The sequence below is a fragment of the Cyclopterus lumpus genome, chromosome 13 (assembly GCF_009769545.1).
Source record: "Cyclopterus lumpus isolate fCycLum1 chromosome 13, fCycLum1.pri, whole genome shotgun sequence".
In the NCBI taxonomy this organism is placed as follows: domain Eukaryota; kingdom Metazoa; phylum Chordata; class Actinopteri; order Perciformes; family Cyclopteridae; genus Cyclopterus; species Cyclopterus lumpus.
This window is the reverse complement of record NC_046978.1, coordinates 5,233,321-5,256,862: the sequence shown is the minus strand read 5'-3', so window position 1 is coordinate 5,256,862 and position 23,542 is coordinate 5,233,321. Positions and strand designations below refer to the sequence as shown.

Genomic DNA, 23,542 nt, shown 5'->3' with positions numbered 1-23,542 from the left:
ATGGACTGGGTAAATGCCATGTGAGGATTTCCTCTTTGCGCACCAGCTAAATCACACATCGCAGAGGCCCTGTTGCTTGTATATCTGGGAAATTAGGTGGTAACCTTGTTATGATTATGCGATTTAGCAGAAAATAATGTAGAATTTATACATTTATACAGAGATCGTATAATTGTCTGGTGGGCTACAGTTAGCCCCACACCATATCAGAAATAAGTGATGTAATTAAGACTATGTCCCCTTGAGGTCGCTCTCTCCCTCCTCTTCTGGTACCTGCAGCCTCCTGCTGGCCGTCTCCTTGAAAACCTTATCAGCTGAAGTCATCAGGTGCTCCTGTTTGGCCATCATCTGATTTCTACAGAAGGGATACAAATTAAAGTACAAGCTGAATTAAGCTGTATCAGTATGCGTGATGAGGCTGGTCTCTTTCAAACAATGGGAGTGACGTAATGTGCAATATTATGCCACAAAGAATGATAATGAATCCTTTCATTATAGTAAATGTAGGATGTGTGTGACTGAATGTTGGCAATAGGGCAGACCCTTAATGGTCCAATAACTATGAAAATAAGAACGATATTATTTATGGGCATACATGTATATGTATTATTTTTTTGTTTTAATACTTGTTTTTACCTGTTCAAAATGCATTTGTGGTTTTTAATCGATCAAGTTAGACATTTCTGCACGTTTCCTCCGTTTTTGCCATCTAAAATAATGGACTGCAGCAACGCCTCACGACTTTTGTTTACCCACAATGCTGTTCGGCACGGGATTTCGTGTGTGCGCTGTTTGTGGTGCTGAAGCTGCGCGTGCCTCGGAGATTGCTACCATAGAAATCCACTCCAGCATCCTTCCGCGAGAGGACCAGAACGAGGAATCATTTCTTTCGACGGTTGAAAAACTAACTGCTGGGAAATGTCGGGATGTTTGTGCCAGTTGTTCTAGCCTTCATCTCTTTTGACCTGCAACAAATAATGTAACTTATTTCATATCACGGCTGTTCTTCAAGCACAAGCTAACAAAGCGGAGACGTTCCTGAACTCGTTTCTTTGGCTGTTTTTTGAGCCTGCTCAGCCGTCTCTGCCGCTCCGTTTCGCATCGCTGCTGCAGTCCTCCACCAACTCCGTGTCCGAGCACCATGGCCCGCTCCCGGCGCTTTCACTGAGAGACATGGAAGCCAAACAGCACCCGATAAAGAGCCTCAAAAGCTACCCGGAAACAGGCGGCCGGAGCCTGGCAGCGGCAGCCGGAGGAGACGGAGAAGGAGGCGGCGGCGGGTATCGAGTCGGCTCGGCTGAAATGGAGATGGAGGCGAAGATCCAGAAAGCCATCGACTTCAAGGTGGAGGGTCACCGCTGCTACAAGGAGAAAAAATTTCGGGAAGCGATCGGCAAGTACCACCGGGCGCTGCTGCAGCTCAAAGGGGTGCATGTTGTCGACGGGACGACGGGCTCAGAGGTCAACCTGCTGAACCAAGCCGCGGCCAAGCTGACCGAGGATCAGCGGAGAGCCGTGGAGAGCACCGAGATCGAGTGCTACGACAGCCTGACAGGTGAGCGAAGACACCCAGACCTCCGTCACCTTTTGCTGCTGCCGACACCATCTTTGGTTCCGGTTCACCGGGTCCACACAAGCCTGCATGGGCTGGTTGTTTCTGCAGGTGTTGGATGTGTGTAGTGCCAGAGGAAATAACACTTAGAATAGCGACTAGATCACATGTCCGAACAAATTAGTGCATTATTCATGCCCGTTATTTCAATTGACGATGAAGTGAGAGAATAAGAAAATTAAAAAAATTCAATGAATAAATAGTCACGCGGCCACCCACAAAGCCTCATAGGAAATATGCATGTTTTCATTCTGTATGAGAAGAGTTCATCACGCTGTTGTGTTGGAATCAACATTTCACAAGGGGGTCTGAGGTGAGAGACGCCCCCTCAAACATCCGATGGGTGATGTAAGGATGTGGCCCCACTTTGCAGGGACATTACAGGGTTAACTGAGCTCCTGCACCGAAAAGATTAACTCATTAGGCGTCTGCACTGTAGTATTTACACTAGTTACTATATTCAGTTGCTATATGTGGGTGTTCCAAAAACAGGCCTATAAACTTGTAAAACTAGTTGCAAATAATGATTTATTTTATTTTCCATTTTTATGCAATGTCTGTATAATGTCAGAAAATACTGAACATGTCCATCGCAAGTTTTTAAATCCCAATATTGTATATGACCTTTGGAAATGTGGTGCAGCAGGCTTCTTACACAATCTGTTGTTTTTGCATTTTTCTTAAGGCTGCATTCATTTTACCAGCAGTCCTGGTTTTGCTCCTTGTGCTCTGACTAAATGCTGAAGGCCTATACTAAAATGTGTATTGCAGGAAAACATATGGAGTGAAGCATGCTTGAGTTGGGATGGTTGTAGCAGCATTTTATGTTTTTGATAGATTTTTGTTAGATCTGAGTTTTAAAAATGTATTAAGTATCCCAAATCACAAATGTGCCGTAGGGGGCTTTATAATCCGTATGTTTTAATATCTTGTTTTAATGGAACAACAGATAACTTATATGAAATGCAGTAAAAACTGCAAATCCTCACAATGGTGAAGCTAGAAGTGTGAATAAAAATGATGGATGATCAAAACAGTTGCAAGCAACTTTTTGCTGATCAATCTATTAAACAACCATTTGTTCAAGCTCTATTGTAAACTTGATATCATTTTTGTGAAATACAGCACTTGTAAAAAAATTGCAGGCAGAATCAAATGGCATTCACCCAATCGATTAAACATTAACATGGTATTCATATTAGCTTTCAATGAGTTTGAACAGAATCTATTTTTCAACCAATCAATCATCTGCTACTGTTCATCAGCCCAGACTGTTTTGTAATAGAAAGTATTCAGGAAGAAATATGCCTTTTAATAATTTTGTACAGGTAACAACAAAAGTAGCGTATCAGGAACATCAAGAAATACTCATGAATGGTTAACACGAGAAAATTACAATTGCCAGTAGCTTTGCTATACAAATGTAATTATGACAACAGTATGTGCTCTGGATGCAGAGTGAGTAGATCATGATGACTGTTGTCATCCTGGAGTGAGCTGATGATGGTGTTACATCACAACACTATCCGTGTCAGTGTTGTGATTTGGGGTCTTGGCGAGGGCAGTAGTGACGGTGCGTCTCGTTGCTTGTCTCCAGGTGTTGCCCAGTCAGCCTGCCATTATGCAATGAAGGTCGCCTTGTTCTGTGCAGCGTCCAGGGCCCAGTGTGGAGCCGGAGGCCACTGTGGGGTGAAGGAAAGGATGAGGGAGGGAAAGAGAAATAAGGAATACATAAGAATAATTAGGGGGAGAAACAGGAAGGAAGACGCAGTAGATGTAGTGGAAAGTACAAGGAAGTCAGTTTGAGTGGTATACGAGCGATCTAGAGAGAGGTGCAAAAGAGAGGGGCGAGGAGGGGTAGGAAGGGACTCGACTGGGGACCATATTCACCATGGCAACCATCACCGGGCCTTTTCCCTGTTGTTGTATTAATACTGCTCATACCCTCCCCTCGCTGCTGCTTCAAACAGGAGTGTTCACATAAACACAAAGAAACCTCATTTCAACCTTGCTTTGAATGACGACTGTGTTTTCTTCAATAATGCATGTGCTTTGCTCTGATTGTTTGTTTGTGATTGTTGTCCATCTGATGTTTAAATCAGTGGTTTATAGAATATTTGTATTCATATTCCTGCTGATGTGCATTTAAATGACTGATGTCTGCTCCTCATTATGCCACATTAAACCCACATAAAGCCTATATATATTTATGTTATGGAGTTATCCTTGTGGCTATCTTGATTAAAAATGCCACACATTGCACCTCAAGGCCAAAACAAAACAATGAGTCAGTCCCTTTCTCAGTATTTCTGACTTCTCTCCCCCATACCTCTTACACCCAAGCCCATTGGTTTCTACTGAGGAGGGAATCATTTAAACAAAACGTCTCACAAACATTAAGTTACATTTTTTTAAATAAGCCAAGTCATTGCCCAAGACAACTGGGCACTGTGTTTGTTTTAATTTAACAAGAGTAAATTGTGCATTTAATGATTGATTGATTGCTTGATTGATTGATTAATTAATGTATCTTTAGCTAGACAATCAATATTTGTTCATAAGTTCAATCAATTGTAAGCTTTTTAATGGCATTTGTTGACAATAAGATAAATATAAAACAGCCGTACCTTTTAATAATGCAGATAAAATTGAAATACTCCACATTGGGCTGAATTCAATAACATCGTCATCTTTACATAACTCTCATTATATAATTATTGGCTCACAGCTCTTATGCCCGCATTAATGATAACTAATAACCCGAAATCCGTGACAGCTTGAAAATTAAAATTCGTATTCTTACTTGTTTGTACCCACATTTAATTTGAAAATCTTTTTTTTTTTTTTAAACTAAAACTGAACATTTGACTCACTGGGATGAAAATGGTTCTTTTGTGATTTATACTTTAGTAGAATATATATCATGTTTTTACTTTTAAATAATATTCTCCCACCCAACTCCCGAATAACTTTGCACAATTATTTATTTTAAATATGCATTCCTTCAGGGATGTCAGAACATGATGAGTGTGAGAGAGGAGGGGAGTTGCTCTCAGTGCTGCTGGACCAGCCATTCTTTGCTAACATTGCTGATTTAGCTAAAGTGGAGTGTATTGGTGTGCACGTGCATTTGTGAGTTGATGTGTGTCTTGTCTTCTTGACTTTGTTGTCACAAGTGAAAGCTTTTCACGTTGTACTATGTTGAGTTTCTTTTGCTTAACTGGAGTATTTCAAATTTTTGCAACTTTACACCTCTATTCCATTTCATTTAAATATTATTTTTTGACTGTTGGTCGGGCAAAACAAGCAGTCACCTTTGGCTTAGGGGATCTGTGATGTTGACTGGCTGCTGAATGCGGCCTCACTTACATTTTTCACTGATGCAAAACACAAGATGAAAAAGACATTAAAAGGATCAGAGAAAAGCAGTGAGAGACAAAATATGTTTTCAAAAACAGGAAATACTTTTTGAATAAACGAGATGATTATTATAGAAAAGATACTGGCAAAAGACAAAATGTGATTTTTTTTAACATTATGAGTGAATGTCTAAAGAGAAGAACAACAGAAATAAGCACTGACAGTATGTTACCCAATTTGGTCGAACATAAAGACGATAGACGATGGACGATGGATGTCCTATTTTGTTTGCCAAATAGGACATCCATCTAGGGCTGTATCTAAATGGGTTACACCACCACTGTGTCTGTCGCAGTTCAGTGGTGCAACATGTTGGCGAGAGGCCTCTCAGCCCGCCTCAGCCGTCCACTCACCCATCACAAACACACTGGGAGTCACATATAAGAGATGTGACTGCAGTGTGTTTGCTTTTTTTCCTGATATTGATCACGCAGAAGGACTTTCAACAGCACACTGTCAGATCCAGCAATTTTCACCCACTCGTCACAATCGATATAACGAGAAGACATTTTAATACCGAGTGCAAATGCAAAGACACATGGATCAGCTGTCATGTTATTACAAATCACATGTGAGTACCAGCTGTTAATGTGTTTACCATCATGTGTCCTCTATTCAGATTCTCAGGGCGATCAATGAACTTCTGAACCATGACATACAATTACAGGCCTAAGACTACAGATTGAATGGGTCTGTTAGTGGCATCCACATCTGTGTCCTTGCTGGAAACGCACTGCCTTCGTCATCAATCACAAGATCGACATAGAGCTGTAATGCACTTCCTCAACCGCCTTGAAAGCTCCCCACATCACAGCCTCAAAGCCCAATCTTAATTCAGATGGTGGTTGTATTAATTATAATGTCAGTGATGTGTAACCCCACAGACGGGTTGCTTTCCCAAGTCCATTATAAACCGACTCCTAGTGGGCATTCAAGGCTTCTCTACAAAAGAAGAGCAGAATAGAAAACTCCTCCCTTTCATCTCCTGCCAGATCCGTCACCAGGGGATGTGGTGGAGTGCATGAGATAAAGGCAGAAGATGAAAGTGAGGGAAAATTAGATGAAGAGAAGAAATGTGAGATGGAGGGGTTAAGATGTGGATAAAGCAGGGTTGAATAAGCAGTTAGCAGATGCAAAGGACATGCTTGGTGCTTTGGAGAGAAGAAGTGCACGATGCAATGTGCTTGTAGGAGGAGAGAAATGTTGTACGAGGTTGAGAAGGGGAAATGGGGGAGGTTTGGTTGGAGTTTTCTCTCCCTCTGTGCGTGGACGCCTGTCATTGGAGGGGTGGCCAGAGTCGAGCGAGAGCCATAATGCGCCAGGGCTGCAGATGGCGTGGCATTGCTGTCGGGTCCGACTGGCACTGCCTCTACTGTCCCACTCACACTGTACTGTTCCCTCTGTGCCAACCCTACGAATGACAGCTGAAAAAGAGAGATTTGGAGGATGGGGGAAGGCCATAAAGATACAGAGGTTGAAATGGGGAAGGCAGTTAAACTAAGGGGGCAGGAGAAGTCTTACATATGATGGGATTATAGACCAGTGGTTCTCTACATTTTTTCAGTGATGTACCCCCTGTGAAGTACCCCCTAACCAGCGCAAATCATTTTTGGTAACATTTTAGTGAGAAACATGTGCTTGGTGGCAGGGAGGCAACTGCTGTGATCAAACTATTCTCCAGGCACAGTCTGTTTCTTTGCTTTGTTTTGATCAGTCGTTGCAGAGAAGGAGGATTTTTGAATGGATGCACTTTTCTTTTTTTTTATCTCACGTACCCCCTGGAGTGCCTTCACGTACCCCCAGGGGTATGCGCACCCCCATTTGAGAACCACTGTTATTGACAGATAAGGGAGACTGAGAAGGAAAGTGACAAGTAGGGAAGGAGAGGAGGAAAATGCTCATCTCTATGACCTCTAAGGAGAGGGGGGGTTATAGCTGCGTTCGTTTTTATTTTTTATTGTGAGATGGCTGAGAAATTCAATTAAGACCAATATGATTTATATCAGAGCCCTGGCAGGCCAAGATGACTCCTGTCACAAGAGTAAATAAGATTCAGTCATCTGTCAAGAGGAAAAGGAAAGAGATGACCAGGCAAGGAGAGAGAGGCAGAAAAAGAGGACACGAGAGCCTCAAGCACATATTTTTATTAGGTTTCTTGTCACATCAGTTTTTAATTGGAGCGCTGCAAGTGCTCACGAAGCTGCTACTGTTTATTGCTTCAATTTTCCATGAAATAAAGTCAGTACATCAGAAAACAGAGATTAACACAGTGAACAACAACACAAACAGACAAGTAATAGAGAAGTACATGCTAACATGCTGATGCTAGCAGGAGTAATGTCAACCATGTCCTAATCATTAGCGCCAAATAAAGCGCCTCCATCAGCAGTCATTATGCTTATATTTGATCATTAAAAAAAATACATTTTGAGATGATGGTGCCACATGAAAAGTTAAGGGATCGTAGATGAGAGATATTACAATTCGTTCTGTGGGGGAACATGAATGTTTGTAACCCAAATGCTCTGCAATTCCAGTTGTTGAGAGGTTCCACTAAAAATATTTTGGCAGTAGAGGAAAAGTCAAAGGGTCACCAAATTCATTGGGATTCATCCTCTGTGCACCATAAATAGATTTAAGCAAATTTCACGACAATCTATTTGAGACATTTCCCTGAAAAACAAAAAGGTCACAGCAAACCTGATTCTTTCAAGCTGTACTGAATCAGATGTCTTCCAATGTTGTAGGAAAATGTTCTTGCTGTCAGCAATGAAGAGTCTTTAAGGCACATTTAGTCTGGTTAGTGTCTCTGACAACAATGATCATGGGGTCTGGTTGCACCACAGTGTGTACACTGAAAAAACATTGCATTAATTAACGAGCTTGGAACAGGGAATGAATATTTGAATTGAAATACATCACATTTACATACAATAATTATGTTTCTCTAATTGTTCTGACACCTCAGGGATTCATCAAAAAGCTTGTTGTGCCCATGTGTTTCCTATACAGTATGTCTGTGCGGGATTTAGATTTTTGGACTGCAGTTATTTTCATGCATGGACTGACAGTTGTGGTAAGTAATGAATAAATTGAAAGTGTCTGTCAAACCTTTTTTTAGTCCGTAGTTAAAAGTCATGGCATCCGCTGAGAGGAAACTGAAACAGATGCCCTTTTCCTGACACCTCAGAGAGAGAGAGAGAAATACAGAAATAGAAATACAGAATATGTATCCTCTGTAAGCTTTCAGTAATTAGAATAAGCTATTTGTGCATATCTAACACCCTGAGCTCCAGCCGACAGAATAAACCAACTGGCTCTTCATATTTATCCAAAGAGCTCCATGCTGATGTTGGTCAGTATCTGAGCTTTCCCCACTCCGTTACATTACATTACATTACATGTCATTTAGCTGACGCTTTTATCCAAAGCGACTTACAATAAGTGCATTAAACCATGAGTCCAAACTCAGAACAACAAGAATCAAGCAAGTACAATTTCTTCAATAAAGTTAAACTACAAAGTGCTATCAGTAAGAGACATTTAAGTGCTACCAAAGTGCTACGACGGCGCTACCTTCCCGTTACATGCACTGCTGAGGGCTGACATTGAAAACCCGTCCTTGTTACAGACTGTTTGTAATCACAGTGACATGTAAAGATTGTGTGAGCCTGACGGGTAAAGCCCCTTTCACGCCACTACTGTCAAATTAAAATTATTATGAGTTAAAATGGACTTTCATCCATCATGTGAAAGAAACGTGACTCCAAATTAATCTTAATGTTGCTATGTGTCTGCTGGATGTGTAAATACAGTGTGGGAGTAAGCACTGATTCTTATTAGAAGAAAGCAGGCTGCCAACACGTGGTTGTATCTTTTTGGGAAATTATGAAAGCTCATGCTTCAGCCGTTAATTTACTCCAGGTATTTTACTGCCTCGCAGATTTTGTCTGAGATTCTGAGCCAAACCATTTGTCAGTTGTCTCTGTTGACCTTTCCAAAGACTCCCGTATCTATCTTATAGCAGTATAATGCAGAGGGCATGTTTCTTTACAGCTATTGTGGGTATTATCCTAACCCAACTGAAAAAACTTAAGAAATAGATCAATATTAACAAGCACAGCCTTGAGATCTGCTGAGCTAAAGACAAGAGTCTGCCCAGTGTCCACATATGACATCACCAATCTGATAATGGCCAAGCTAAGGGCCACATCAAATGTATGTATCTGCCAGAGAGTTCAAATACAGACACAACCTCAATAAAAGTCTCTACTAATCTTTATTAAACTGCACTTATCTACTATTTTAATGCATGATTTTACTCACGAAAGTAAAAGTAATATGGAAAGTCCTCGATCTTCCTTTGGCCCTTAGCGGATGTAAAATTAATGTTGCAATGAGTTTCCAGGAAATCCAGTGGTCCCCTCTGAGTACCGTGGGGTTACAGAACAGACAAGAAAACTGTTTGGCTTAAGTTCTGGAAACGATGCGCAATGGAGAGCATGAAATAGTTTCATCTTTGGTGAAGTCATAGAGAAGATAGCTTCCTCACTTGTATAAATATTTAAGCAGATGAGCATTAATCCTGAGTCAGCGACTATTTTAGGAGGGTGTTTCATGGAGCAAGGTAGTAGATGGTGAAGCATGATGATAAGGATGTGTGGCAACAGACCACTGAAGTGTAACTGGACACACATATGGCTCCCAGTACCTCCAACGCTCACTTATTCTATTATTTCTGTTTTTACCATGCAAAGGGCCTTTGAGTACCTTTTAAAGTGCTATACAAATCAATTGTAGTATTAGTATTATTATCATTATTATTATCATATCATATTATTATGAGAGTGGTGTCCATCTTCTCATCTAACTCTTGGCAAGAGAGCAACAAAATCACATTTCCCATATTTGCAAACTACTCTCATGGAGGTATGATGGAGAGTTCCTTCCTTCATTTAGTTGTCTCCCAAAATACACACATCTCAATCTATACCTGTGTGCACTGTGTCATCATGCTCATTGAACATGGCTCTGACTCATTTGTAAAGCTGATCCCAGAACTCTACATTTCTGGCTACTCCAGAGGGGCCTGTGAAGCCTCTGAGACCCATAGTCAAACAAGAGCGATAAGAGAGAGTCATTATGAACATGTTTTTGACACCATGTCTTTCACTACAGTAACACATAATTAAAGAGATCATTTGCACCACTTGTTTTAAGTGGAATGGTATTTAAAGACACAAATCACAGCATTTCTTATGCATATTCCCTCTGAGGAAAAGATATTATTTCATATTCATTATGTCCCATTGTGACAATACTAAAAACACTGAACTGCTGCATTATGGGAGTGACTCCTTCCTTTAAACAACATTTGGTAAAAAAAAAAAAAAAAGTTTTAAAAATGAAATAAGGGTTCAAGATGAAAAGCAGCCACTTCTCAGTAGTTGAGACACAAGTAGATGAGAGGAGACGGTGCAAGGGAAGAAAGAAAGATTATAGTAACTATTGTATTTAAAAATGCTTGCCACTGCCCAACTATAGAAGAGTTGTTGTAATGCACCTTTGTTGTTGATCCACAGGCACCGTTAATTTTGTTTGTTTCAAAGTACACTCAGATATCCTACGAAAAGCAGCCAATGCAATAAAGATGCAAATGCAAGCTATGTGTTTGTGTGAAAGTCGGTGAAATAGATACTTGCAGATGTATGGAAGAGGATTCTGATACATTCTTTAACAATGAGATGAAATAAGACGACATGTTTGGTCCCAACTAAAGACTCCCTCCTGGATTTGTTAATTATGCCACACCCCCACTGAGGATCAGTGGCCAATCTGTCAATACAAATCTGAGAATCAGAATTGTAACCAAAAATATAGGAGGTCTTGAAATAATTATTCTTTCAATATTAACAAAATCTGCTATGTTGTCACCAACAGAGATGACAATGCAGGGGATGGCTGGTGAAGGTGGGGTGAATGCTGTGTCGTGTCAATGCAGACGAGCCCTGGTGATAAAGCCAGCTGAGAACTGTAGCCCTGTCCCTCTCAATAACAGAGGAAGGCCTTTGCAATAGGTTCCTGTTGGAGCTATTCTTAGTGGGCCTGGAGAAACCGGCTACACTGTCCGGGAACTGTGACGTCAGTGTGTTGGATCCCATTTTGCTTGGGGATTATTTGTGTGAGGCGATTTTTCTGATGATGACTGTACACGGTTCATTTGTCTCTGTAAATACATCTGTTGCAGGTCTCGGACGTTTGTAAAGGAGAGGTGGTGAAAGGTGAGGAGGAGGACGAGTGAAGGACGAGTGTGAGGACATGGTGGGCTGTGTGTCTGTGTGAGAATGTCGATTCTCTCCATTTGCCTAATTACAAGGTGGTGGACGGCACACTAATCACCAGGGCCACGACTTGCTTTAAATTAGCCGGATCGTGGTGTCACGCCTGGTGGGATGGAGAGGGGGGAAGAAGGGGGCAGGGGGTTCAGAGGGAAGATGAGGTGATGTAGAGAAAGAGAAGAGAGGTAAATCTGGTATTTGTCTTCTACTTCCTGCCCTGTGTCTGTCTCCCTTCTCTTGTCCTCTGCACTTACACAGAAACCGTGTCATTATTTTCCCTCGGCTGTGTCTGGATTTTTGTTTTGTCTCTATCTCTGTCCTCCCTCCCCATCCCCTGTCTCTCGTCTTATTTCAGCTTCCTGCCTCCCCCTCTCTCTCTCTCTCTCTCTCTCTCTCTCTCTCTCTCTCTTATTCCTCCCAGGCATTGGCGCTCTGTCAGCTAAATGAAAGCGAATGCAGGATCTGTTTTTCAAACATGATGGTTGAGGCAAACCAGTGGGGTTTCTGAGCATGTGTTAACCACTCCCACTCACCGCACCTCTTATTCAAGCAACAGAATCGCACGTTGACACACTCGCACTTGAGTCGACAGCTGCTCTACACCTGTTGGCTTTTTGCTGGGTTTAGACGTTCAAATGCTTTTTTTTCTGTTCCATTTATTTCCAATTTCCTGAGTTTCATCTATTTTTTGCTTCTCGTTAAATCTGGCAGTGAGAAAGAAGTTCCTCAGGAACAGAAAGATACTTGCACTCATGACGCTGACACTAAATGTGCTCTCACACAGCCAGTGTCGCAGCCTCGGCTCACTCTTCTGTGCCTGTCCTCACAACCAGGCCCCCATTGAGACAAATCTATCTTGTCTGCGCCACTGATTTTCTGTATACAGTCACACCTCATTATTCCTCCTCTCTCATCTCTCGTGATACTTAAGCAGCATGACTGTGAAGGACTTTTTGGTTCCCAACCTTTTTGGCTTGTGTCTAGGTCTGCAACTAACAATTATTTGTCTGCCTAATTATAAATTTCAGTTAAAATGTTTCAGTTAATCCAATAAATTATCAATTAGATTATATAAATAACACAGGCTTGTTTAATTTCGTTGTTGTCTCATAGGAGCTGCAGCTTTCATTATTCTTTTTTAGTTTTTGCATTATAGCTTTATTCAAGGCCGGTTTCAGGCACAAACAATGCCCCCAGGCTTTAATGGAGGACTGATATGTTGATAAATCCGCAGTCAAGAAGCGCTGCATCAGAGCGGCCGTTAATTGTGTTTACCTTAATTCAATCGAGTGAAAACATCAGGAGGCCGCAGTATAACCATGCAGACCTCTGCACACAGTAGTGAGCATCTACGAGGTGAGATACATTAGAACTATTTCTAAAATGGTGCCGCGGATATCATATAAACAGTTTCACCAAATCAGTGTCTTAATTGTTCTACCTGATGGAAAATAATACTCCTTCTGTCTTACTCCAAACAACTTTCAACAATGTTTCTGAAAACAACTTCCTGTGCTAATTCTGAAATTGTGCAGAAGGAACAGTAATATAGAAAATGAATTCAGAATGTAGCTGATATTGTTCTCTTGTTTTTTTATGGGACCTCTGCCCTTCCTTCTCCAATGGTCCTGTCATTATCACACCCTTAATGCATCTCACCGCACTCTACATTTCCTCTGGCATGCCATCCATCTGCCTAATGGGCAAGGGTGCGGCCGGCCAGTCATCACTTGCTTGTGCACACTGCCTTTGTGTTTGTGTGTATGTGTGTGTGTGTGTGTGTGTGTGTGTGTGTATCTGTACAGTCATCTTTTTAGCCGTAGTTTGCATTAAACAGTTCATTTAAAGTCACCTGTGTGTTTCACTGTGTGCGTGTGTGGTTGTGTCGTCATATATTTGATCCAGGACCCACTTGATTGTTTGCAGTCACCTGTGTTACTGTGTGTGTGTGTGTGTGTGTGTGTGTGTGTGTGTGTGTGTGTGTGTGTGTGTGTGTGTGTTTGTGTGTGTGTGTATGTGTGTGTGTGCGCGTGTTTGTAACCCTGCCCATGTCATTGTGTATCTGCTGCTTACACCGTAGTGTATATGTATTAAATATCTCATGTGTGTGTGTGAGTGCCAGTGAACTCTCTCTAACTGCATTATGGACTGCAACCGAATCCTCTGAAAGCCGTCCACCGCTGCAGAGCGATGATGGATGGATGGGTGTGTGGAGGGATGAGAGTAGTCATGTCGTGTCCGGACAGTTGTGAAATCAAAAAGAGGAGTGGAGTCTGTACAAAGGTGTGCAGGAGAGCCACATGGCATCTGAGGCGACTACCACTGTACTGAGCTGACTTATAATCACTGAGGATGGGAAACAGCTTCGACCTTGCTGCTCTAAGTCACGAGCCCAACTGAAAATAACAGGATGGTGGGATTTGCTTTTGTTCTTTTTTCTATGATGGTGTGTGTTTACGACTATCTTGTAATAATGGTATTGTTGCATTTTGACTACTGACAAGAAAACCAAAGGGCTTAATAGGAGGAAACAATACTATTTATTAGTCAGTGTGAAAAACCCAGCGAACTAAATAGTTAAACATGTTAGAACACATCTCCTATGTAAGGAGGAAATATGTATAGAAGATGGAGATGGGTTATTTTAGTGCATCAGTTTACGAAATACAAATAGTCAGAGTCTGAAATGTTTGTGGGATTGTGGAGAATATGATGCTATCCTTTGGTAACAGTGTACATAAAGCAGGTATACATCTTTAAACTGAATGAACGAATTCCATTCAGCTGCTTTGATTCCAGGGTCCTGGTATTGTGTATGCTGACTCACTGTTATGCCAAGTGTGTTTACTTGCACATGGTTATGGAGCATAACATTATCCAGGTTTCTGATGTTGTGCCTGCAGGTGTCTTTACATCCTCTAAATCTGAGCCACTCATTTCTGTACCGACAACAGTTGATAATGAACACAATGATGTCTGTTAATGCAGTTACGGGAAAAATAAGAGCAACAACACCATCTGAGATGATTATTATCATTGATTACCATCATATGTTGTGTTTTGCTGACTAACTACTGTGTAACTTGAGTTAATGATGCATCTACAAACATCCGGTAGCACCTGTGGTTTTCTTACGATGACAACAGAGTCAAAATGGCTGCTGTAAAAAACAAAATGGATCATATGTTTCCTTTTGTATTCTGTATTTAAGGCACACGAGGAACGAATCGGAAAGACCAAACAAAAACACCGATTATTTGATGACTATTTTTTGCTTTCAAACTTTTCACACCAAGACCGACACAAATGTTTGCGTTCAATGCATTCCCCCAGAAATCAAAGCTTTAAAGTCTGTATATACAGCCGAAATAATTGCTTATCCGATATGGTCGGGTTCCTTTCACAACGAATACTTGTTATTTCTGACAATGTCCATAATATAACGTCAGCTAATGCACTTGGGAGTGAATGGTTTTCTAAAGGTTACCGTGACGACAAAGTGTGTATGTGTCTCTTTTGTAAGTTACTCATCATCAAGAGCAAGTTCAACTGCTTCCATCCACGGATATTCTCTTTATCTTTGTTGTATTAATCTTTCCTTTGTTTCTCAGAGAAGACACTATTTTGCAAGACCAAATGGATCAATTGATCAATATTCATATTTTTTGTGTTCCGATATGAACATAATTATGACATTGACGAGCCAAAAAAATCGATTGATTTGGTGGCTTCTTTCTAGCGTCATCCGTAATTGGCAGAAATCAAAACAGCTGCGTCTGGATAAGTTTACAGAGAGAGATGGGTTCAAATAGAGGGCCACACACTCCCCCCTGCTCCTCCCCCTATAGTCTCCCACAGGTCTCACCTCTTCTCCTTTATCCTCCCACGCATGAACCTCCTCTTCCATCTCCTGCTGCAGCCCTCATCCCTGCCTCCGTCTTCTCACCCTTGACTCACCCGGCCTCCCAGCTAATAGTGCCCGACTCATGTTATTCACAAAGCTGGGGGGCAGACTCAGGGGAAAGAAGGAGGAGGGAGGGAGGGAGAGAGGGAGGGTTAAAAAGGTTACCGACATGACAATAGTTGTACAAGGAAGGATAAAGGAAATTTATTTTTTGATGTATCATCAGATAGATTAAGACACAGAAAAAAAAAGAACAAGAAGAATGGAAACAAAACCTCAAGTGCTTCACCGGAGGGCAAAGTGATATCTGGCCATCAGCAGGCATTTAAAAGCTTTGGTGGACTAAAAGTGGTCTGTCTGTGTGTGTGTGTGTGTGTGTGTGTGTGCGTGTGTGTGTGCGTGCGCTCGTGCACGCGCATCTTTACTAATGAAGTTATGACGATCTAAGCGGATCTCAGCTCCACTGAAATACAAAGCCTATTCCTGAGTACTCCACATTGCAGTTCACGGCATGCCAGTCGGTTCAAGGTTCGCTCACATCTCATCCCACAGGACTTCTGCTGTATCCGTCGCTTACTTTAACTCGGCATCCTGCACTTCCTTTCCTCGTCTCTTCTGCCCTCTCTGCGTACAACATATCTGCTAAGTCAGTATTCTCAGTATTCAATCCATCATTCTCGAGATAAAATTTCTCTCCTATTCTTGTTTTTTGCATGTCGAGCTCAACAGCAGCATGTAGAGACATTACTCTCATGCCCCAGGGCTCAAATTGCTTGCACAACTTTGTGTCTTCTCTATGAGACATTTAGTATTTAGCTATTTATAGTCACTATAGTAACTCCTATGAACTGCTTGAAAGGCGCCGAGTGAGATGTCAGCAAAATATCCCCGTCTTTGTTTTACATACATAATTGTCGTTGACTGAGACTCGAGGCAACTGCTTTAAATGAATAATTATTCAAATTAAGTCTTTTTAACTTACAAGCCATTAACTTGTTCCCCCTCTTCCTTCCTGCAGCGTGTCTGTTGCAGTCAGAGCTGGTGAACTATGAGAGGGTGAAGGACTACTGTCTGAAGGTGCTGAGCCACCGCAGAGACCACTTCAAGGCCATGTACCGAGCCGGCATCGCCTTCTATCACCTGGGGGACTACGAATGTGCTCTACGCTACCTGCGTGACGCCAAGAACCGCGAACCCACAGGTGAGGATAAACTGTGTGTTACACTCACATAACAAGTGCCAGAGGTGGATAGTGTCGTATTACTGCAAGTTGAAACAGAACTCTAGTTTTAGGTTATAGTATTTTAATGTAAGTTTAATTAGTGTACCTACAGGGGATGTGAGCATTAGCCGTAATGCATTATTAACTGTAAAATGCAGACTTTGTGAAACCTTTGTCTTACCTTTGAAGACAACGAGGTCACGTCCTTGATATTTTTATTGACTGATTGTTTTGTGAATTAACAGGGTTTGATTTTTTACAATAACAAAAGTCACATAATAATTTAGATTCTATTACCTTTTTTTTTTAACTCATTATGTTTAAATTTGAGGCAAACTGAATGATACATCCATTTTACGATGTGACCCCATTGTGTGTATTCTTGAGACCTAAAAGACATATTTGATCTTGTTTTATTTTACATCTTTATAAAAAGAGTTGAGTATTGGAATAACTTGAAACCCACATTGTTTACATCCATATTTGCTTGAGCAGTCTCCTTCTTCTCTGTGTTGTTTGTTACACGTCTTGAATAGTGGAAGAAAATGGCATCATTGGCAGGACTGTGTGCAAAAGTGACATATTGATCTATTTTCTGATGAGTCTCGTTTCAGTCCGGATCAACGAGCTTGGCTGTTTTGATAAACAAAATAAAGCTGCGTTATGTTCAAGCACTGTTTTATGTGTGTGCATGTTTCGATTGCAAGTGGACGGCAGAGCTTCCCGGGATTAGTAGTTGAAGTTGTTTGCCTTGTGCCATTGGTGGTTGGCCCTAATCAAGAATTATAACTCTTTATTAGATATTTCCTGAAATGTCAGTGGAGGAAATGAATGATGATTTTACTTCTGTCCACCTGTGCCACATTTGAGCTCTGTCATAACCAAGGTTGTTGCTGTGCTTTTGCTTTTAGGACATTAAAGAAGCCAAAAAGTAACTGCTAATAAAATTGATTGAAGCAAAGATGTGCTTTCAACCTTCCTGCCTCACATCTACTGCACGTTCTCTCTCCGTCACAGATACCAACGTGCTGCGGTACATCCAGCTGACAGAGATGAAGATGAGCAAGAGTGGTCAGCGGGAACGAGAGAGCGGCAAAGAGACGCAGGGCTAACCCTCGACCTTTTCACCCTCCTGACCCCTCGACCTTTGACCCCTCATCAACCCTCCCTCTTTCGTCCTCTATCGACTCCTGACAGCAGCACAGCCCACAGACAGAAGACCCAATCACCCGCCAGTGATGGATACAAACGGGAGACATATCAAGCTCTGTCTGCAACCCAACCTCCTTTTCCTTCTCTTCACTCTTCTTCTCCCTCTTCTCTCCCTCAGGTGCTGCGGTTCCTCTCCCTAGACGCAGACAGTCGAACAAACTTAAAAAATAAATTAAAAAAACTGTATTATACTCATACGAAACGGTCATCGTGGTGGAATGAAAAAGGAGCTTCAAAACATACATATGAATAATGGACATTTGCGTGATTTAGTAAATGTTTTTAAGACAAAAAAGGCATTTAGTGTCTGCTTTCTTGCTCTCTCTTTTTCGCTCTGCCTTCTCTCCGTCTTTCTTCAAACTCTTGAGGAGAATATCGGGGCCGGGATGCTCGACCACAAGGGGAGTGTGTGTGTGCAAACATAAGCGGGGGATAGTGAGGGCTGTGTGTGACACATATCAAGACCATAGCCTAATTTGATTGTACATCCTACCCCACTAGGGCTTACTCAGGCCGCGGACTATGGGACAGACTAGCACAGGAAACCTTTCATCAAGTAGAGAAAGCGCCTGCCTCTGTGCTTAATCTATCACTCTACTGTCTCACCTTTCTCTCCTGGATGCCATGTAACTCAGTTTCTGGACTGTTTTTGTTTTTTAGATTCAAGGGCTAATTCAGGTGTTTGTAAACCGTTACTAGGGTTTTTAATTTGCTTTCAGTGTTCATCATACTCAGTAGTTACCTGTTGTTGAAAGCATTTGTATCATCAGGTGTACTATTGTAGAAACCGGTGTATCTTGAATCTGTTGTTATGTGTCGCCATTGAGAACGTGGAAGCCCCCCACCCCTCCTCCCTCTGTCGTTAATGATGACACAACGGAAAATAGCCAATGGGATTGGAGTTCCATCAACTGTCATTGGCAAGATCCACTTTAAAGTTTCACAGCGACAAACACTTTAAAACTTCTAAACAGAGGTCCAACCTTTTATCGCTAATGCTGAAGCTTCCCAGACATCGATAACACACCGAGGAGACTCTGGGCAGCGTTAGTGCAGGGAAAACAATCACACACACACACATTTGTCCTGGCGTTCTCATCTTAGAGCACTCAGCTTTAGTGCACGTAATCAAGAGTGTGCCATTTGAGATTTCTTCATCCCTTAGTTTGTTGATGGATAAAACCCCTACCTGTGTTTGAAAATGGTTCCAAACACAGACAACAGTACTGATGATATGGTTTGTGGATATCCATGGCTAGTTGTCAAACCTTACATAGCTTCTCTTGTGGCTTGTGAAGCCGAATCATTGATAATGCAAATATGATAGCTTTATCACAGGCTTAAATCTGCCTGTGCTGTCCTGCAGATGATTGGATTGACGATTTCTCTCTGACAACATGAAACCCAGTTTCCTCTTTCCTGTGTGCAAGTCCACCTCCTGCATGTAATGTGCGGCTCCAGAGAGTTACTTCAGATGTGTGAGATAGGGATTATATCGGCTTGATTGCTTCCTGTCATGGCATGATGCCACACTGTTCTCTCATTCCTCTATTTTATCCATTCTGCCATTTATAAACACAGAAGGTGGCAACAGACTGTGATCACAACAGTAGAGTAGGTATCAAATCAATCTTGAAAAATAGAGATATTTAATAAATCAGGCTCACCTTCTGCCTCAGCCAAGGTGAGAGATAAGAGGTAATTCCACAGCGTAGGATATTCAAAAGGATCCGCACGAGGAAATCAAAGGAAGATGCTGTAAAAGATTTATTCTCCCAATATGTTCAGTGACCTGCTTGGAGGTAAATAGGGACTTAAGTGTATCAATGGGACTCTGGAAAGATGGCACCATGTGTTGTGGGGACCGACATGATACAGAGGGGCTCCAGTGGGGGAGAAGTAGGCCACCACCACCACCACCATCATCCCCAGTAGAGCAGCTGCAGCTCCAAGTCACTCCAGCAGCAGAAGTGACTTGGAGCTGGAAACATTTATGGCATCATGCATCATATGGCTAATAGTATGTGGACATCTGAGCCTTAAATACATATATATTTGCTGAACATCTTATACGCAAACTTCAGGTATTAGTCTACTACCATGACCACCTATACTGTTCTGAGACACTATAAAGTGCATACTTTTCAGACACTAAATATAGTTTAGTTTATTAACTGGATACAGTGCACTAAATAGAGATTTCAGACACAACTTTTTCACAGCAGACATTTCGAGTTGTCTAAGCAGGAAAAGCGCAGTTTTTTCTTGCAGCATTAAGATTTCCCTTACTTAGAACTGAGCACCCAAAAAGGAGATTAAATTGTACAGCCAGAGGTGTCCACTTAGCTTTATTAGCCATATCGTGTACATGATATGAGATATATATCAATATAAATTAATATATTACATATATTGTTTCTTTTTATGGTTGCTGGAACAACATATTCTTAAAGGAAAAGTTTGACATTTTGGGTAATAGGTTAATATGAAGCTGCAGCAGCAGCAGGTTAACTTAGCTTAGCACAAAGACTGGAAACGGGGGGATACAGCTAGCCTAGCTCTGGCCAAAGGGGACAATATCCACCCATTAACATTAACAAGTTCTATCTTTTCTTGTAATCTGTTCAAAAAGTGGATTAATTCCCAAAGTGTTAAACTACTCCTTTACTGTTCATGCTGAATTACATTAATTCGATGTCACTAATTTCTCAGAGAACAAATCACTGGTGTAAAGCACAGATTATTATAAAGAATGCCAGAATGTAATTCTCAAAAACATTGAGTCAAAAACATTTGATCACCCAGCTCTGGGGTCGAGGCTTTGGTATCCCAGAGGAAATCAATCAGCAAACAACAGCGAAGAAATGGCACCTGCAGGCTTGGTCTCCATGGCTGCCTGGGCTACGTCTTTTCACTCAGGAGCCCCTCAGGGATCGGTCTCCTCCCACGGTCCTCTCTCCATGGCACCAGTCCACCATCTTGTTATTGTCTGGCTGTGCTATATCATTCTAGCTCAAAGTGTACTACTACCATCTAGGGACAACACGCTTCACATAAAAGAAGTTCATTTCTGGCTGATAAGTTCTTGATTAATGGCAGAGCTGCCAGCGAGGCTGTTATTGTGAGCGTAATCTGTGCAAATAGAGATAGAGACACCATCTCTGCATCAGTGTAGCTTTAAAAACAAACAACAAAAAGCACAAAAAAGAGACAGAATAGTCAAACTGGGTGTATTATTTTTGCTCTTTTGCTTTAATGTCATTTGAGGGTAAATGTTGTCAAATGTCAGACTAGTTTTTGTGAATATATGATACGAATGTACAAAAAAAATTACAAAAATGGAAAGTTTTATGGTTTTGAAGAGCTTTACTTACTGAAGTGACTTTATCAGCAAGAGATGGAAAAGAGAATTTAAAGCTCCTCCACAGAGCTGCTTTGTGACTGTCTGTACTTGTTGGTATTTCTGTTGATGTCCCTTTTCGTCAAGGGATCCAGAACCGGCTCAGAGTTCATGCATTGACCTTTGACATGACTCCTCTGTTTCTGCACAGTTGGAACGAACAGTAACGCATAGCAGGAGTGAACTTGTATCAGAGCGCAGAGCTGCTCCTCAAAGCCACAGATCTCCATCCTGTTTGGTTCTGTGGACATGGAGGGGAAACAGAAGGACATGAAGCTGGGGACGTCAAAGCTAAGACTTTGTTTTGTCCCGCCTCGCTCCCGAGAGGCCTTTTTCCCATTCCACATCCAAGCATCAGAGGCCTCCATCACTGGTTTTACTGGTCGGCTAGCCTGGGAATGCACTATTGACTGCTAAATGAAGAGTATGAATAAAGTTTAAAACAAAGAGAATAATGTTGTTGTTGTTGTTGTTGTTGTTGTAAAACAATGTTTGTTTACAGGTAGCTGGGAGTACTACTGCCAAATGTGTTATTTAAAGTCTTATGAATTGCCTGTTGAGGTCAGCGTCGGTCGGAGCTGAAGAATACAAGTTAAGAAATTAAATAAACAGTCTGGAGGTGTGGAGTTCGGAAGAAGAGCTCCTATCATACCTCTGAGTATTGCTCCTCAGTATCTATATATATATATATATATATAGTATATATATATATATATATATATATATATATATATATATTCTTGTGCATGTTGGCCTGAGTCATGTGAATTGATTGTCACAAATACTAGACGGTCCCAATTGAACATCCTACATTTCCCAACTAATAACATCTTCTTTGTTTTTCTGGTAAACACTGACATCTTTCAAACTCCACAACTCTGGTTTGAGAGTCTGTAAGTTGACTCCAGGGAGTTCCCCTTTAATCATCCTACACTTTATTCTTCTTCAGTTTCAACATACAGATCATTTTAGAATGAAGCTTCACTCGTGGTTTAAAGATTTAGACAAAGAGAGTCTGCAGATCTGAGGACACAACACTGGCAGGCCATTCTGGTTAGTTGTTCACTTAAAAATGTAACAGAACGGTCTCCCCTCTTCTCTGTTCCTCTCTGAAGTGACACCAACACTGTCCCCCTGAATCCTTTCATAGTCAGAATATGATGTGATTGCTCCCGGAAATAAAGGGAAAGAAAACTGAAAATAGGGTGGAAAACTGTTAAGAAAACCATGTGAAGGGGAAGATGGAGAAGGTGAGAGTCTCTGCTGTTAAAACAGACAGATAAAGCACACACTGTCTTCTTCCTACCAGCCGTGTGTGTGTGTGTGTGTGTGTGTGTGTGTGTGTGTGTGTGTGTCTGTGTGTGTGTGTGCGAGCTGTGAACCGGCCAGGCGACGCTCAGCCTGCTGACTTTTTTTTTGCTGTCTCTTTAACAGTTGTCTCTCTCTCTCTCTCTCTATTTCTCTTCCTCAATTAATTTTCAGGCCCATAGTCCCTTTTTTCAGCTTGTTTTTTTGTTGTGGCTTTTAATAGCGTCGCCATGGAAGTGAAGAGGGGTTGCTAGGTAACTGGCTGGCATCTGAAAGGGTGTCTGATTGGCGGTCACACTGACAGACACAACTGTGGAGTGTGTGAGTGTGTGTTTGCCTCATCTGTACACACTGCATGTACAGCGGATCCATCTTTAACAATGTTGTCATGTCAGTGTGAAATATCACATTTTGGTTGTCATTTAGAAGATTTCTTTCCACTCTTTCTTTAACATCTCAAATTGAACCTTAAAATATAGGTAACTGTGCTGAGAGCACCTTCAATTGCCTTTCATGGCAACTGCAGAGTCAGAGGGCAACTATAGGAATTCATTACATGGAGAATAACAACAGACTGGGAAATGACATCATAGGCCACAGTGGTGACACCTATAGGAGTGTGTCTGTTACTGCAGTGGCCTTTGTTTCTGCTGGTGCACCTAAACCATATTTACCTTTATTTACCTTGAGTATTTTTATTTTATGCTACTTTATAGTTCTACCGCACAATATTTTAGAGGGAATTATTGTACTTCTTACTCCACTCTATTTCTTTAATGTTTTTAATATTAATTTTGATGTCACCGGGTCTTTTTAAGATAAAGATTTTACATTAAATAACATAATAACTCAGGAGACAAACGGTTGTTTCTGAAACACTGATGCATTAGTATTAACAATCTAACAAGTACTTTTCTGTTGATACTTAGAGAACATGTCCTTCTGTACTTTTACTTGTAATAAAGTGTTAAACATTAAATTAAATAAACATTCTTGCATTGCTAATTTTATTTAAGAAAAGGATCTGAGTACTTCTTTCATCACTGCTCAGATGCTATCATATAGAATAAAAACATAGATGGTGACACTGAAGCATGTTTCTTAGTTTTTTTATTTGTCTCTCATT

The 23,542-nt window shown here is 41.3% G+C and overlaps 1 protein-coding gene across 1 annotated transcript; it reads left to right on the top strand.

Moving 5' to 3' along the window:
* Positions 1–918: 918 nt before the first annotated feature.
* ttc9b (tetratricopeptide repeat domain 9B) lies at positions 919–17,608 on the top strand. Its single transcript, XM_034548963.1, has 4 exons — positions 919–928; positions 1,013–1,555; positions 16,293–16,475; positions 17,514–17,608. The coding sequence occupies exons 1-4, from the start codon at positions 919–921 to the stop codon at positions 17,606–17,608; spliced, it is 831 nt and encodes a 276-aa protein (XP_034404854.1).
* Positions 17,609–23,542: the final 5,934 nt, after the last annotated feature.

Excerpts from the sequence above, each read along its gene's own strand:
- ttc9b (XM_034548963.1), top strand. Across the intron at positions 1,556-16,292 it reads GTGCTACGACAGCCTGACAG|CGTGTCTGTTGCAGTCAGAG; the intron begins GTGAGCGAAGAC and ends TCCTTCCTGCAG. Across the intron at positions 16,476-17,513 it reads CAAGAACCGCGAACCCACAG|ATACCAACGTGCTGCGGTAC; the intron begins GTGAGGATAAAC and ends TCTCCGTCACAG.